The 15557-nt window shown below is 40.8% G+C and overlaps 1 protein-coding gene across 6 annotated transcripts in view; it reads right to left on the reverse strand.

Annotated features, from left to right (window-relative positions):
* Window positions 1-344: 344 nt before the first annotated feature.
* FKBP5 (FKBP prolyl isomerase 5) overlaps window positions 345-15557 on the reverse strand; it is a 1213834-nt gene continuing 1198621 nt past the window's right edge. For 4 of the 6 annotated variants that reach the window (XM_044076596.1, XM_044076597.1, XM_044076595.1 and 1 more), the window contains exon 11: window positions 12446-14010. In XM_044076596.1, the coding sequence (XP_043932531.1) occupies window positions 13852-14010 (159 nt within the window). In that variant the 3' untranslated portion in view covers window positions 12446-13851. Of the gene's footprint in view, window positions 1704-12445; window positions 14011-15557 lie in introns of those variants that run through there. The other 2 variants (XM_044076599.1, XM_044076602.1) reach the window with 2 other exon arrangements.

Raw genomic sequence — 15557 nt, forward strand, 5'->3', positions numbered from 1 at the left:
CTAGTATATTGGACTCAACTGGTGCAGGCCTTGGTTTTCCTTGCATGACTTAGATCCCAAGTGAAATTTTAACTTAGAGGGTTGGGACTACTTTATATATGGGTCTTAGGAGCATTTATTTATTTGAAATTTGTTTAGCGGAACACACCGACTAAGCTTGCCCCCTTTTTCAGTGAAGGCCCAGGGAGAAAAGTTCCACAGTACAAAGTATACGATGAAAATTCACAGAACAAAATAAGATAAGTAATACATATAGAACGGACTAATCTAGAAAAAAGAAAAAATGAGTACGTGATTGATTCTCAGTAAGGGATATACAAGAAAACTATAAAAACACACAAAAGTTATTATAAAAAGGTTTAATAGGTGAACAAAGCTGAACAAATTAGAGAAAATATATCAACTGAAACAAAGCATCTATTCATAAAGAACACAAATACTGAATAAAGGGGAAATGCCCAATTTAAGGACGCTCTTACTAGAACTTAGAAGTCCAGATCAGAAGGTGCAACATTTGGTAAGTAATATACATAAAATGTTGTATGAAGCCAGGGAAGAAGTCAACAATAGATATGAGTAGGAATGGAGAGGCATAACTGGTTACAGATATGAGTACGAATGGAGATGTATAACTGGTAACACATATGAGTACGAATGGAGAGGTATAACTGATAACACATATTGAGTACGAATGGAGAGGTATAACTGGTAACACATGAGTACGAATGGAGAGGTTTAACTGTTAACACATGAGTACGAATGGAGAGGTACAACTGGTAACATACTGAGTATGAATGGAGAGGTATAACTGGTAACACATGAGTACGAATGGAGAGGTATAACTGGTAACACATGAGTACGAATGGAGAGGTATAACTGGTAACAGATATGAGCACGACTGGAGAGGTATAACTCATAACAGAGTACCTTTTAAACAATGTCAGTTCATACATCAGATCCCAGTGTATGCTGTTTATGCCTAGAAAGTGAGACTATTTGAATGGAATTATCTCCACAGCTATCTTTACATTCCTAGCATACTGCAGAATATGTTTCCAAATGTTTTGGGGTAGTAACAGAAATGCTTAGATGATTTCACGAGGCATATGGCAGTATGTGCTTTGGGAATATTCTAAGCTTAATTTATAATGGAGACAGCTTCAGGAGTTGGCAGATGAGTTCTGGTCTGACAAAGCTACCATTACTTTGCTGGTCCACTTTCTTGGTATGAAAAAGTGCTACTGGGGTTAAGTTTCCTGTTGTTCAAGAAAGTAGTCACCAGAAAAAGGCAATGGAGTGACAGTCCAAAGTTTGTGGCATTATACAGACTGCCCCAAGAGTTGTTTTAGGAGAAGAGCATGGGAGAAAACAGTGGTATGTAAATAAATGGTTACAGTGGCAGGATTTGAAAACTGATAAATTCTTAAGATAAAGCTGTAAAAAATGGGGCTTTAGCATTTATGAGATCTTTCTTGTAACCCATCACACCGTTTCCATGGGAGGCATGAGTAACGACTTATCTTCTTTTTCCATTTCTTTTCCTTTTACGTTATATTTTCCCCTTTGGTAAACAGTATAACATCTGTTCTTTTTCTTAAATGTTGTTTTCGCCGGTTTTTGTTTAAGGAATGTTTCAGAAGATTTACACTGCAGATTCTGAAGAAGTTTTCCATTATCATGTAGATTTGATTGATTATATTAGTCTGAAATGTCAAAATGTCAAAACAGTGAAGCATATAAGGTCAACTAATAACATTTGGAGCAATAAAATTACTGAACACACAAAATGGCAAAGGAACAAAAAAAAATCATAAAAAGAAAACTGTTTTGTTTTGTAATTTGTAAACCAACACCCTACCACAACAATCAGACCTAATTTTTCTACACAGTAGTAATCTTACAGAAAAAATGTTTCCATGGTAAGGTGTATACTCTCAAGACATAGGGAAGTTTGAAGAAACAATTCTGAATAGGCAAGTTCAATACACTGCAGTTCTGAATGGGGGAAAAAAAGAAGTTATGTACTTACCATAATGTTCCATGCGAGTTGTTCATCTTGCCTTCATTCTTACAAATGAGTTAGAAGCCGATCCCTCAGCTCCAAGTCGGCCGCTTTCACAAGCTCGAGGTTTTCTAGTAGCTCGAGGCCAAGTCCCTATCCCATGTTGCTCTCTGCCTCACCTCAGATCTAGTTTGCTGATTCCAACATATACAATAGAAGAAAAACATGAACATTACTCCAACTGGAGTAAGAAATCCTATACAAAGACCCACCAGACCCCAAATCTCTTACTCGTTCTTCAAGATGCCGGGAGGGGGTAGGCAGGAGGGAATGTAAGAATGAAGGCAAGATGAACAACTCACATGGAACGTTATGGTAAGTACATAACTTCTTTATGTGAAGTTGTTCAATCTCGCCGTTCATTCTTACAAATAGGTAGCGTCCCAAGCACCATTCATTCTGGGTGGCTCACAGGAGTATACTTCTGAGGACAGTGGAACCAAAGGAAGCCCTGTCCCTGGCGATCTTATCTACTTTGTAATGCATAATTAAGGTATGTGGCTTTGACCAAGTGGCAGCTGCACATATTGTGTCTAACGGCAGTCTAGCCATATAAGCTGAAGAAGTAGAAACAGCCCTTGTGGAATGCGCCTTCACGTTATGTTCTAACGGTTGATTCATGGAAGAATATGTGAATTTTATACAATCAGTCAACCATTTGGAAAGAGTGACTTTTGACACCGGTAGCCCTTTCTTGGTATCAGAATGAGAGACAAAGAGTTGTTCTGATTTTCTAAATTCTTTGGTTCTATCCAAATAAAATCTGAGTTGCCTGTGAACATCAAGTTTATGCAACATATACTCCAACTTGTTGGAACGGTTACTGAAGAAAGTTGGGAGTTCAATAGTTTGATTTAGATTAGCCTCCGAACATACCTTTGGAAGGGAGGAAGGGTTAGTCCAGAGCGACACTCTGTCAGGGTGAAAAATCAAGTATGGGGGTTTAATTGATAAGGTCTGAAGTTCGGACACCCCACATGCTGATGTAATGGCCACCGAGAAAATGGTTTTCCAAGACAGGAATTTTAGTTGGCAGGAAGATGCAGGCTCAAATGGAGGAAGAATAATCCTAGATATAACAAAATTTAGGTTCCAGAGAGTGAAAAGTTGTCTAACTGGTGGTCTGAGATGTATGGTTCTTTTTAAGAAGGCTCTGCATAAACTGTGAGACATAAGATTAGAACCTTCTGATCCAAGGTGAAAGTTTGAAATTACAGCCAACTGAACACGTATGGAAGCTGCCACAACATCTTCATTACAAAGCTTAGTCATGAACTCTAATATGCTAGCAATTGGGGAGAAGTACGGGTCAATATCATTTTGAGAAGCCCAGAAAGCAAACTGCTTCCACTTGCTGGCGTATAACTTTCTGGTTGAAGTTTTATGTGAGGATACAATGATATGCTGCACCTCCGAGGAAAGATTGTGGGACCTGGCTATGTTGGAAATCGGAGCAGCCAAGCTGTCAATTTGAGGGAGTGAAGTGAAGTGAAGAATGAAGAGCCCCTGACGAATGTGTCAGCAGGTCTGGAACTGGGTCCAGAATCCAAGGTTCCTCTAGTTGGTAGAGTCGAAGGAAGGGGAACCAAATCTGTTGAGGCCAATAAGGGGCTATCAGAATTACAGTCCTCCCCAAGGCTTTGGCTTTCTGCAGAAATTTTGGAATCAGGGGAATGGGTGGAAATGCATATAGGAGTCCCAGGGGCCAAACGTGTATGAGAGAATCCCTTGGGTTTTCCCCCTGGTGGGGGATTCAGGGCAAAGTAGCTTCTGCATTTGGCATTCATGGGGGATGCAAACAGGTCACAGCAAGGCTGGCCCCATCTGTGGAAAATCATCTCCGCTATGTCGTCTTTGAGGGACCACTCATGCAGCATCAGAATGGCTCTGCTTAGTTTGTCCGTGATCGTGCTGGATTTCCCCGGGATGTGCATCGCTATCAGAAAGCACCCGGTGGACACAGCCCACTGCCAGACTCTTAAGTCCTCTCGACACAGGGGATAAGACTTGGTTCCCCCTTGCTTGTTGATATACCAGACTACTGACACGTTGGTCTGAATCGCAATCGTTCCCAGAGGAAGAGAGTCTTGGAAGTACTGCAGTGCCAAAAGTACTGCTCTCATCTCCAGGACATTGATGTGCAATTGTGACTCTGTCTCTGACCAGGTGGCTTGGGCTGTTCTTCCCTGAAAAAGCCCCCACCCTATCAGAGAAGTGTCCATGGTCATCGTGGCTGATGGCGGGGGAAGAACAAATGGGCAACCTACTGTTACATGGTGGCTGGTCAACCACCATTGAATATCCTTTTTGCATGAATCCGTAATGATTATCAAGAATGACATCGGAAGTTGTTGGTAAGACCACTGAGTGAAGAGTAATCATTGAAATATTCTCATGTGCATGCACCCTAGAGGGACTGCTATGAGAGTTGCTGCCATAGTACCTAGCAGTTTTAAAACTTGAGAGGATGGTACTTTTTTGTGTGTCAGAATGTCTGATGTCTGTTGCCAAAGTGTGACTGTTCTTTCCAGTGGCAGTTTTACCATGGCGGTGGTGGTGTCTAAATCTGCTCCAATAAAGGAAATACTCTGCGATGGTGACAACGCAGACTTGTCAAAATGTATAGTAATTCCTAACTGGGAACACAGATTTAGAGTGAGGACCCTGGATTGAACTAGTTGATGCCTGGTGGTGGCGATGAGGAGCCAGTCATCCAGGTACGGAAACACTCGGAATCCTAGATGACTCAGGTGAGCCATAACCACTGCCATGCAGTTGGTGAACACCCCGGGGCCTGTTGTGACACCAAAGGGCAGTGCTCGGAACTGATAATGACTGGCTCCCAGCCGGAAACGCAGGTGATCTCTGGATGGTCTGGCCATTTTGATATGATAGTACACATCCTTGGGATCTACAGAGCACATCCAATTACCCATTTCTAGAAATGGAAGAATCGATTGAAACGTGACCATCCGCAACTTCTCTTTCTTTACAAAAGTGTTGAGTTTGCTGAGGTCCAAGATGGGCCTCCAGTCCCCTTTTTTCTTTGGAACTAAAAAGAATCTTGAGTAGGTTCCAGATCCTATCTGGTCTGCTGGGACTGGCTGGATGACTCTTTGTTCTAGCAACCTTTGAATCTCTACAGTTGCTTGATCCCTGAGACTGGGTGGAACGTCTGGGATTTTCTTTCATACGGATGGTGGTTCTGTGAAACGAATGACATATCCTCTGGAGATAATGGTTTGTACACAAGAGTCTTTTGTAATTTTTAGCCAGGCGTCTGGATACAAAGACAAGCGACCCCCGACTGCTTGCAGAGTAGGACAGTCGGGCCTCCTTTCAGGAGTGCTGATAGGGCTTGCCAAAGAACTGTTCTCTGTCGCCCTGGTTTTGCGGATCTTCTCTGCCACCTGGGTGGCGTCTTCCATTATTGCCCCCTCCTCTGCCCCTGGAGGGGGGGGTTCACTGTATGTGTTCTGAAAGGCTCCTTGGGACTTGTGGAACCACATTTTTCCTCCCTTTTGCCCTTTGGGGTAAGGTCTAGTAGGGTTGGAAAAATGGACTCCTATGGCAGAAAGAGTCTTTCCATCTTGTTCACACCTAGTGAGGGTCTCCTTGACTTCAGACCCAAAAAGGAACGAGCCATCAAATGGGAGTATTAACAAAGGAAGTCTTGAAGGCTTCTGCAAAGGAGCATAAGGGCATCCAGGAATGTCTCTGAAGAGCTATTCCTGAACCCGCTGTCCGGCTTGTACCATCAGCTGCATATGAGATGAGATGCATGGATGAGTTAACTATGGAGTTAAGGGTATTGAGCTGGGATGTCACCTTATCAGGAACGCTCCCAGCTGCAGTACTCTGTAGAGTATTGTACAAAACCAACAAACAGTCCTGGATATGGAGCCTCTTCAGAGCAAAACCAAATTTCTAAAAACACAGATGAGACTCGCCACAGCAGAAGTATAAAAACAAATCCTTTAATAGCTGCAGTTAAAGTAAGCGCTTACTTTAACTGCAGCTATTAAAGAATTTGTTTTTATACTTCTGCTGTGTTGAGTCTCATCTGTGTTTTTAGAAATTTGGTTTTGCTCTGAGGAGGCTCCTTATCCAGGACCGTTTGATAGTTTTGTACAATTTTGTGTTTTTCTCACGGTTCCTAGAACATGGCAGAGAAGAGAGTGCTATCACCTCAAGAAACTGATACCAGTGTGCTACAAAAATGTATCAGTATGACTGAGAATCCACTTCTGAAATTTACATCTCATGAATTAATTAATGAAGGTCAACAGACAATGAATACAGCTAGGAATATTGAGGTGCTCCAGCTGACACGTAAGCTGGAGAATGGTCTACAGAAGCTAAGAAACACGCAGTGGCAGAGACACCACATGGAGGCATGTCTTACTTTCAAGGTGGTACCTAGAGGGTTGAGGGTGTTGAAGATGCCGACCTTCGATACTACCTATCCAGAACTGTTAACTAGATGGCAGAAGTTAAACTTAGAAACAAGTAATGGATATATTAATCTACTGATTGAACAGTATAAAGATATAGAGAAGACATTAGTACAGGAGATTGTGACTATGGAGAATGAACTTATAAACCTTGTCAGCACTGAAGAAAAGGAAGTGCTTATTGCTGACATCACGCTAAGACTTTCTATTCTTGACAACAAGCAGTTGCTTGACAAGAAGAAGAGCTGGAGCATGATTTAAATGATTTTTGTTTAGGTCAAGTCTTCTCCTGGCCCAGAAATAATGCTGAAAATACTGTGAACAACATATATGGCACTCAAAATGCCAATAATAGAACTGTTGCGGTTCGCATTGCACCGAAAGCCACACCCACAATTGTGACATCAGCACGGCTACCTATATCTACTGATTTGCAGAGAACATCCACACCCATTGATCCATCTTTGCGTGGTGATGTAATTTCTGAGACTGCCACTCGGTTGGATGTAGGTGAGGGCCCGTCTGGGCAGACTAACAGTAGGGTAACATCATCCATGGTGGAAGTTAACAGGAAGGGGGACTGCTGTTTGGATAAGAACAGCTTATCATCATCGCAAACTCCACAGGGTACTAATATGGCGTTTTCTTTCCCTTTACCCATCCGACAGATGACTTTGACCGGATGGACGCCACAGGGGCGTGCCAGAAAGAGAAAAACATCAGGAGAAACCCACAAGTTTCAGAAAAAGGTACTTTATCCTATCAAGAAGACTTAGTAGTGAACATATCTATCTATAATTTAATAGAAAGTGAGAGGTGCCTACTCATCCGAGGCCTCTCCTTTATACCTTCTAATCAGTGGATTTAGTTGATATCTTGGTGGACATTAGAATGTTTACCAGAAGTGTTAGTCTGAGAATGTTGTTTGGTGATAATGAAATGGGGAATAAGAATTTATTCACTAAGCCTTCCACTTTTATTCCTCAAGGCCATCCCTTGTTAGATACTTTTGAGAGAGCTTGTGAACGCGATCTGATTGAACTATATAATTCACACTGTAAACCAGATTTCTATAACTTGACACATGATGAGTTTCAAGCTATTAAGAAACTGCAGGACAATCACGATATAGTGATTAGACAAGCGGATAAAGGTGGGGCCATTGTGGTCTTAGACCGCAATATGTATCTTAACACTATGACAAATATGTTGGATGATTCTGTGACTTACCAAATATTGAATAATATGCAGTTAAACAGATTAATTAAGAGCATGCACTCCGAATTATACGATTTATTTTTATGTAATACCATTGATAGTGATTTATATAACTATTTTCTAGTTGAGCAACCATTAGTTCCTACTCTTAGAGGACTTCCCAAAATACATAAAACTTTAGTTGACCCCCCCCCCCCCCCCATGAGACCTATTGTCTCAGGCAATGGGTGGTTAACTGAACCTGTTTCCATTTTTGTAGAAAAACACTTTAGGCCAATAGTGGAAAGGAATAAGGAGTTTTTGGAGAGTTATGGCGAGTATGTGTCTTCAAACAATATAACTAATAACTTGTTAGTTACGTTGGACGTAGTGTCATTGTTTACTTCAATTCCGAATGACACTGGTATGGAGTTTGTAAGATTGATTCTAATTGAAGAAGGGATCTCCAGGAATATAATACTTAGAATTTTAGCATTATTAGAACTGGTATTAAATAACAATGTTTTTTTATATGATGGCACATACTATTTACAGAAAAAAGGGGTAGCCATGGGCACCCCTTGTGCAAACTCATATGCTAATCTTGTGTTAGCAGATTGGGAGAGAAATTATATCATGGCTAAAACCTTATATAGTGACCAAATTAAGTTTTATAAGCGTTTTGTGGACAATGTTTTCTTTACATGGGCTGGCACTGAAATGAAGCTATGTGAGTTCATTATTTACATAAATGGCACCACTGACTTTCTGAGATTTGAAGTTAAAAGCTCTGATGTTAAAACAGAATTTTTAGATACAAAAATAAACAAAGAAGGCAAAATGGTACATTCTGAAATATATAGGAAATCTTGTTGGAGGAATAGCATTCTACACCGCAGTAGTATGCATCCCCAGCATATTTATCATAATATTGTAAAGAGTCAGACACTTAGGATGTCAAGTCTTACTACTGATGATGAAAACTACAGAATAAGCAAGATATGTTAGCTGGGAACTTTTCATCGAGAGGATACACTAAGAAAGATGTAGCAAGTGTATATCAAGTTAATACTGCTATGAGACAAGGTGAAGGGAAACCCTTTTTGCGTAGGAAAAGAGGGAGCATAAGTAGTACTAACAACAGTGGTCAACGAATGAAGAGGAACATGATGGTAATTCCCTATTCTAACAAAAATTTGAAGGTTACAAATATTATCAGTAAGAACTGGGATATCCTAACCACTGATGATAGGATTGCAGAGTTAGTAGGCCAACAACCTAGTTTTTCGTACAGGAACACCAAGTCATTAAAGAGGCTATTGTGCTATGAGGACAACAAAAAAGTGCCTATCTTATCTCTTAGACAAGGCACTTTTCCATGCAGAGGTTGCAATCAATGTCCTTATATGTCTTGTACTAATCATTTTGCACACCCTGACACAGGATATGAATATAGATTTAATTTCTATGCTGACTGCAAATCTAGGGACTTAGTTTATCTTGCAGTCTGTCAGACATGTCAGTCATTTTATACAGGCAAAACTAATAGAAGCCTTCGTGAACGAGTTAGAGAACATGCATACGTGATCAATAGGAGGATGACCGCAATACACTAGCCAGACATGTTTTACATGTAGGAACATCACACAAGTTTAAATTTAACGGTTTAGAGTTAATAAATAAAACTGATAGATTAGGTGACATTAGGAACCATACTGAGGAAAGTGAAAATAAGTGGATATTAAAACTCCAGAGTCACAGGGGGCATGGATTAAATGAAAAGGTGACTCTGAAGCCTTTCCTAGCAGCACGCCCCTATTCACATTGACTTTAAAGTGTAAATGTTTTATTTATGACTCTCTATATTAATGTTTTATTCATGATTTTTTACATTAGTCCTAGTGTTTCACTAAGACTTTTTAGTTATCTTTTTATATATATAATGCATATATATTATTTTTTTAGATATATATACGAATACACAGGAATTTTTTATTCTATTTTTATTCTATTTGTTGGTTCCTAAGTGTATACGCCTTTAAATGTTTTAATTAGTTTAGTTAATTAGGAAATGGATTTAATGTGATTGAGCTAAATTTATAGGCAGTACTATTTAAATGGATGTGCTTTTGTGTAGTTATTAAAGTCTGAAGAAGCGTCATTTGGACGTGAAAGCGCTTACTTTAACTGCAGCTATTAAAGGATTTGTTTTTATACTTCTGCTGTGGCGAGTCTCATCTGTGTTTTTAGAAACTCTGTAGAGTATCTCCAAGCTCTTTAAGGCGATCTCTCTGAAGTCTGGTTAAGTGTGTCAAATAGTTGAGCGATCGCATAGCAAAAGTCACTGAACTAAACATGCGTTTCCCATACCTGTCCATAATCCTGGAATCTCTATTAGGAAAATGGACAGTAGAAGAGGTTTCAGACATCTCTTTCTTGGTGGCCGCTGCCACCACCATGGCATCAACTGGCATTCCTTTAGTAAGAAACAACTTGTCCTGTGGCGGTGTAATAAACTTGTTGGGCCTCTGAGGGACAGGTTCCACAGTATCAGGAGACTCCCATGCCCTTCGAGCAACCAAATCCTTTAATTCATCGGTGGGTGGAGTCAGCTAGGAGCTGGAAGGTTGAGACCCAAAAGCCTTCAGAAGCACCGACTCATCATCAGTAGGGTTAACAGACAGACAGACAGACAGCCACCCCTCTGTCTTAGGATCTCTAGGATAACGGCAAAAGAAATATCCGCCGAGGGGGACCGTGGGGACCCTTCTGACTCCTCCAAGTCAGTGTCTGAAGTGACAGACTCCTGCGGGGAGTCTAAATGCCTCCTCTTGCAAAGCTTCTTCCCGGGAACCTCATCAGCGGGAGCTTCTGGTGAGGTCTCAGTAGAACATGGGTCACTCAATGGGGCTACCTGAGGCTCAGGGTCTCGACGCTTTAAGGGGACCTGTGATGCAGAGGTAGAATGCGGAAAATTTGGAGATGAGGACGTAGGCCCTGATGAAGTGGTTGTCTTTGAAGACATAACTCTCCTCATGGCATTGAAGGCCCCACTGCTCTGATACGAAGAGGAAGCCGGTTCCGAAGAAGATGGCAACCTCCCCAGCACCAAAACAGTAGGCTCTGAGGAAGGAGCCGAGTTCATCCGTGCCAAAGCTCCGAGAGGAACAGTCAGAACCGACACATCGGTTCGACTCTCCCCTCCGGAGCTGACCGGAGAGTGTCAGCTCCCATACTCCTCGAAAGGCATCGAAGTTGTCTGAGTCAAAGGAGCCAATGGCACTGGAACAGGCCTTGGCTCCGAGGGTTCCACAATCATCAGTTCTACCGCCTCTGGCTCCAAAGGCCCTGCTTGGCTCAGAGGAGGAGCAGACACAGTAGGCAAGGATATCTTTGGCTCCGAGACTAGTTGGGTCGGAGCCGACAGCAATTTGGCTAATGCCGGGTTCTGGAGGAGCCTCTGCACCAGTCGGTCCACATCCACATCGGAGAGGCTCCTCGAAGAACGAGTTGAAGGGATTGATGAAGCCACCGATTGTAAGATTGGTAACTTCAAAAGTTCAGAGACCGGCTCCAATACTGGGGACCGGCTCCGAAAAACTTGCTTGGTTCCGAAGAATGTGGAACTGGCGATCGCACCTTCTCAGCCAATTTCAGAGCAGAAGACTTTGGCTCCGAAGAAGCTTTTAAAGACTTGGATCCCATGGAAGATTTGGAAGTCTGGCAGCCTTATCAAGAGATGCCTGAAATTCAGGTTTCAACAAACCGATGTCCACTAGCTTTCTCCTGCGTTCTAACAAGACCCTGCTGCTGAATGAATGAATGACAAATAGAGCAGTCCTCCTGTAGATGGACTGCCCCCAGACAGTATACACAACTAACATGTCAATCAGTAATGGACATTTTTTGTCCGCACTTAGGGAATTTCTTGAACCCTGACTTTTGTCTCTCCTTTTCCCTTTGATCAGCCATAGTGTAAGGAAAATAACTATGAGTCTAAACATATATATAACTGCCTAGACAAACCAACACACTGACTAGGCTAACACCACTCTCTAAGAGAGACAGAAAAATACTTAAACAGCTATACTGTCTAGATAAACACACACTAGCTAGGATAAACAGTAAAGATTCAAAGCTACAAAGAACAATATTCTCACTAAAAGGATTACAGTTTAAGAGTTAAGAACACTCTAAAATGGGTTAGAGACTAACTAAAACACGTCCAATGAAAGACCTAAAAGCAGCTGCTCTATAAACGAAGATATTTCATCAGAAATAACTAAGAAAAGTGACTAAATACTAGTCTATCATAAACTAAAACAAAAAACACACTTTCTGAAAAAAACCTATAGATATATATATAATAAATTTGAAATACTGGCCCGAGCTCCACTCTCGACCTCTGATCTGTTGCAGCGGCAAACTAGATCTGCGTTGAGGCAGAGAGCATCATGGGATAGGGACTTGGCCTTGAGCTACTAGAAAACCTCGAGCTTGTGAAAGCGGCTGACTCGGAGCAGAGGGATCAGCTCCGAACCTATGTGTAAGAATGAACGGTGAGATTGAATAACTTCACATCAATCCTTCAAACAACTCTAAGTTGCCAAAAAAAAAAAAATGACCTGCCAAAAGAACTGTTAAAACAATTTGCATTGCTAGCTATCATTTTCCAAAGTCTTGCAGGCAATCTTTAATTACCTCATCAGACAAAACACACAAGACTGATGACTGAAATTCACTTAATTTTTTCTATTAGAAATTACCTTAGAGCAATGAATAGTTCACATCCATAAACAGATCTACAAGCAATTTGTAGAATGGAGGAGTTATACAGCTAAAATAATAAAATGTCTAACATACTAAAAAATGACACATTTCAAAAACATTCTTATTTGTTCTACTTAGCTTACTACCGTTGAATCATTTTTCTGCATAAATACTTAAAATATTTCTCACAAAAGTTGAGTGACCAGGACAACTTCTAGATAGTTGCCAGTGAGACTGATAAGCCCTAATATGCAGCTAATGCCAGGAGCTGGTTAAGCTAATGTAAGTGACAGCTACCCCAGCTCTGCCCAGAAGCTTACTACAGCTTCCTGCTGTGGAACAAATAAGAGGTAGTGGTGCCTTCCACACAGGGGAAATAACCCACACATGAAAAGACGGTGAGACTAAGGCTGGAGAATTACCATCACCACATTTTCTACATATAACACTGCTCCTTCTAAACAGGGGAAATAATCCACACACGAAAAGATGGTGAGGCTAAGGATGGAGAATTCCCATCACCATGTTTTCCACATATAACACTGCTCCTTCTACACAGGGGAAATAACCCATACATGAAAAGACGGCGAGGCTAAGGATGGAGAATTACCATCACCACGTTTTCCACATATAACACTGCTCCTTCTACACAGGGGAAATAACCCATACATGAAAGGATGGTGAGGCTAAGGATGGAGAATTACCGTCACCCCATTTTCCACATATAACACTGCTATCTGTGTATCGTGCACTGCAGTGCCAATGCATGGCAATACAAAACATATTCCTTTGCTTCCTCACCAGAGTGCAATGAGTTTTTAAGGTAGGAACACTCATGAAATGTATAGGCTGGCTAATATGCACTTTGAAGACATTTTTATCTATAGTCTTTGATTCTGAAATAAATTTACAAGTCAGTGCTTGAAGAAAGTAATATGGATCTTATCATCTGGAATGTCTTGGTTTCAATCCCATTGCATCTAACCAGCCTGAAAATATAAAAGTGTCCTAAAGGCCCTGATTTTTTACAATACTTGAGTTTTACCTCACTTACGAACCTGGTTTTCAACATTATAAAAATAACACATAAAAAAAAAAAAAAAAAAAAAAAAAAGGAAAACAAATAGTCTTTGCAGTTTTCAGCATTAGTTCTGGCAGTCCCAGTGTGTCCATTTTACAGCACAAATGCAAACATCTGCTGCTGAGCATACCTGGGAGTGCCACAAGTGCAGGCAAGAACAGTTGCTGAAGCATGTTGCTCACCTCTAGGAGATAGCAGCATGACTGCAACAACTGTTACACACAGGCCATTTAGTCCCATGCGCTGAGTAAACCAAATTGAAAAGTGTCTTCTTCTTTGCATCCGGCTCATATATTATCCCTCCTCTCCATTCTTTGTTCAGATATTTTGTTATTCTTCTTCTTTTTCTTCGTCTTCAAATTCTTCATTATATTCTTCATCTGAAGAATCTTCCAAAGCCTTCCCAATGCTTCATCCTTTTCAGAAGATGGTTTCCTGCCTTCCTTCTGCAGAACAAGATTTTCAGAGTGAGTTGAACTGACACATCCTGAAGAACAGTTTGAAAATAACAAGATATTTGTCTACTAACCCTATCACTCGATCTCCAAGAGAGCCCTCTACTATGGACTTAACACTTGGGCACCTCCATCCTGTTCCCCCACTGTAATATTCTTCAGATCTTAATTCCTCACTCACACATGTGGATCGTGCCCTTTATGCCTCATACATAGACTACTTGTGTGGTTAAGTGCTATCCATATCTTAATGATCTGCAGGTTTTGACCATCACTCAAAGTGGGCTTCTCCTGCATGAAAACATGCTAAATAATAATGACAGCACAGCTGTGTATGGAGATAGTATGCAGTACAACTGTGTGAGGAATGCACTGTAACAGTAGCTCTTTGAGGGAGACGTACCATTAAATCATAACTTAAAGCTTCACTTACAAAAGAAGCTGCAGTATCTGCCCAGTTCTTCCACAGCTGCCTCTCTACAATATATATATATATATATATATATATATATATATATATATATATATATATATATATATATATATATATATACACACACACACACACACACACACACACACACACACACACACACACACACACACACACACACACACACACAAAGTAACAAATATAACAAATTATTAACAGTTTCTAAGTTATATGTACTTCATTTGCAGTAAAAAAAAAAAAAAGTTAAAGCAAAATTCATTTTCAACTTAACTAAGAAGAGACCTCTTCTGCCTAACACACTTGTGGTTACTTACCGTTTGAATAAAACCCAATATTCCTTACAGTTCATAGGCTTGTTACTGCATCTCTGGTTATGATGCCTGAGAATTCCAAAATACATCCACAATATGGCTTCTGACACTCCTCGAGTAAACTGACAGGTCCCTAATACTCCAGGAGTACAGAAACAGTACTTTCATCAATTCTCCTGGTATTTTCTACAGCTTCTTCTGGTCAGGGTCTATCAACAATCTCAACTCTTGGCCTTGAAATCCCTCTTTGTGAAGGCAAATAATCTCTGAGGTTTGTAAGCTTCCAGCCATTCACAGCTGACTCACATTAGACTATGCCTTTCGCATAATATTTTGTCTACACACACACACACACACACACACACACACACACACACATCAAATTCTTACTGTAATATATGGTGCATACACAGAGAGCAAAACATGATTTTGACATATCAAATAGTCACTCTGCTACAATGAACCCTCACCCACAATATCACCCCCAGTTTTATGCTGAAAGGAATGGGTTACGATGCCAGGATAACTCATCCACATTCCTTGTGGCTCTTGCTAGATCTATATCAAATGGTGAAATGAAATGGCAGCAGGGTCAACGCCCACCTATACAGCTTGTGGTTAACATTCCATTGCTTCTACAGATGCTGCTGCAGTGCAAGTTCAATTGCTAGTACTGTAAAGAAATGAATGCCTGTTTAATACAAAGGCATTTTTCTTGTTCTGTGGCACTGTACCTTGTGCCATCCTTACTTAGCGTTCTACTTATCTACATT

This window comes from Protopterus annectens, chromosome 7.part0, assembly GCF_019279795.1.
Source record: "Protopterus annectens isolate FY-2018-M chromosome 7.part0, PAN1.0, whole genome shotgun sequence".
NCBI classification, from domain to species: domain Eukaryota; kingdom Metazoa; phylum Chordata; order Ceratodontiformes; family Protopteridae; genus Protopterus; species Protopterus annectens.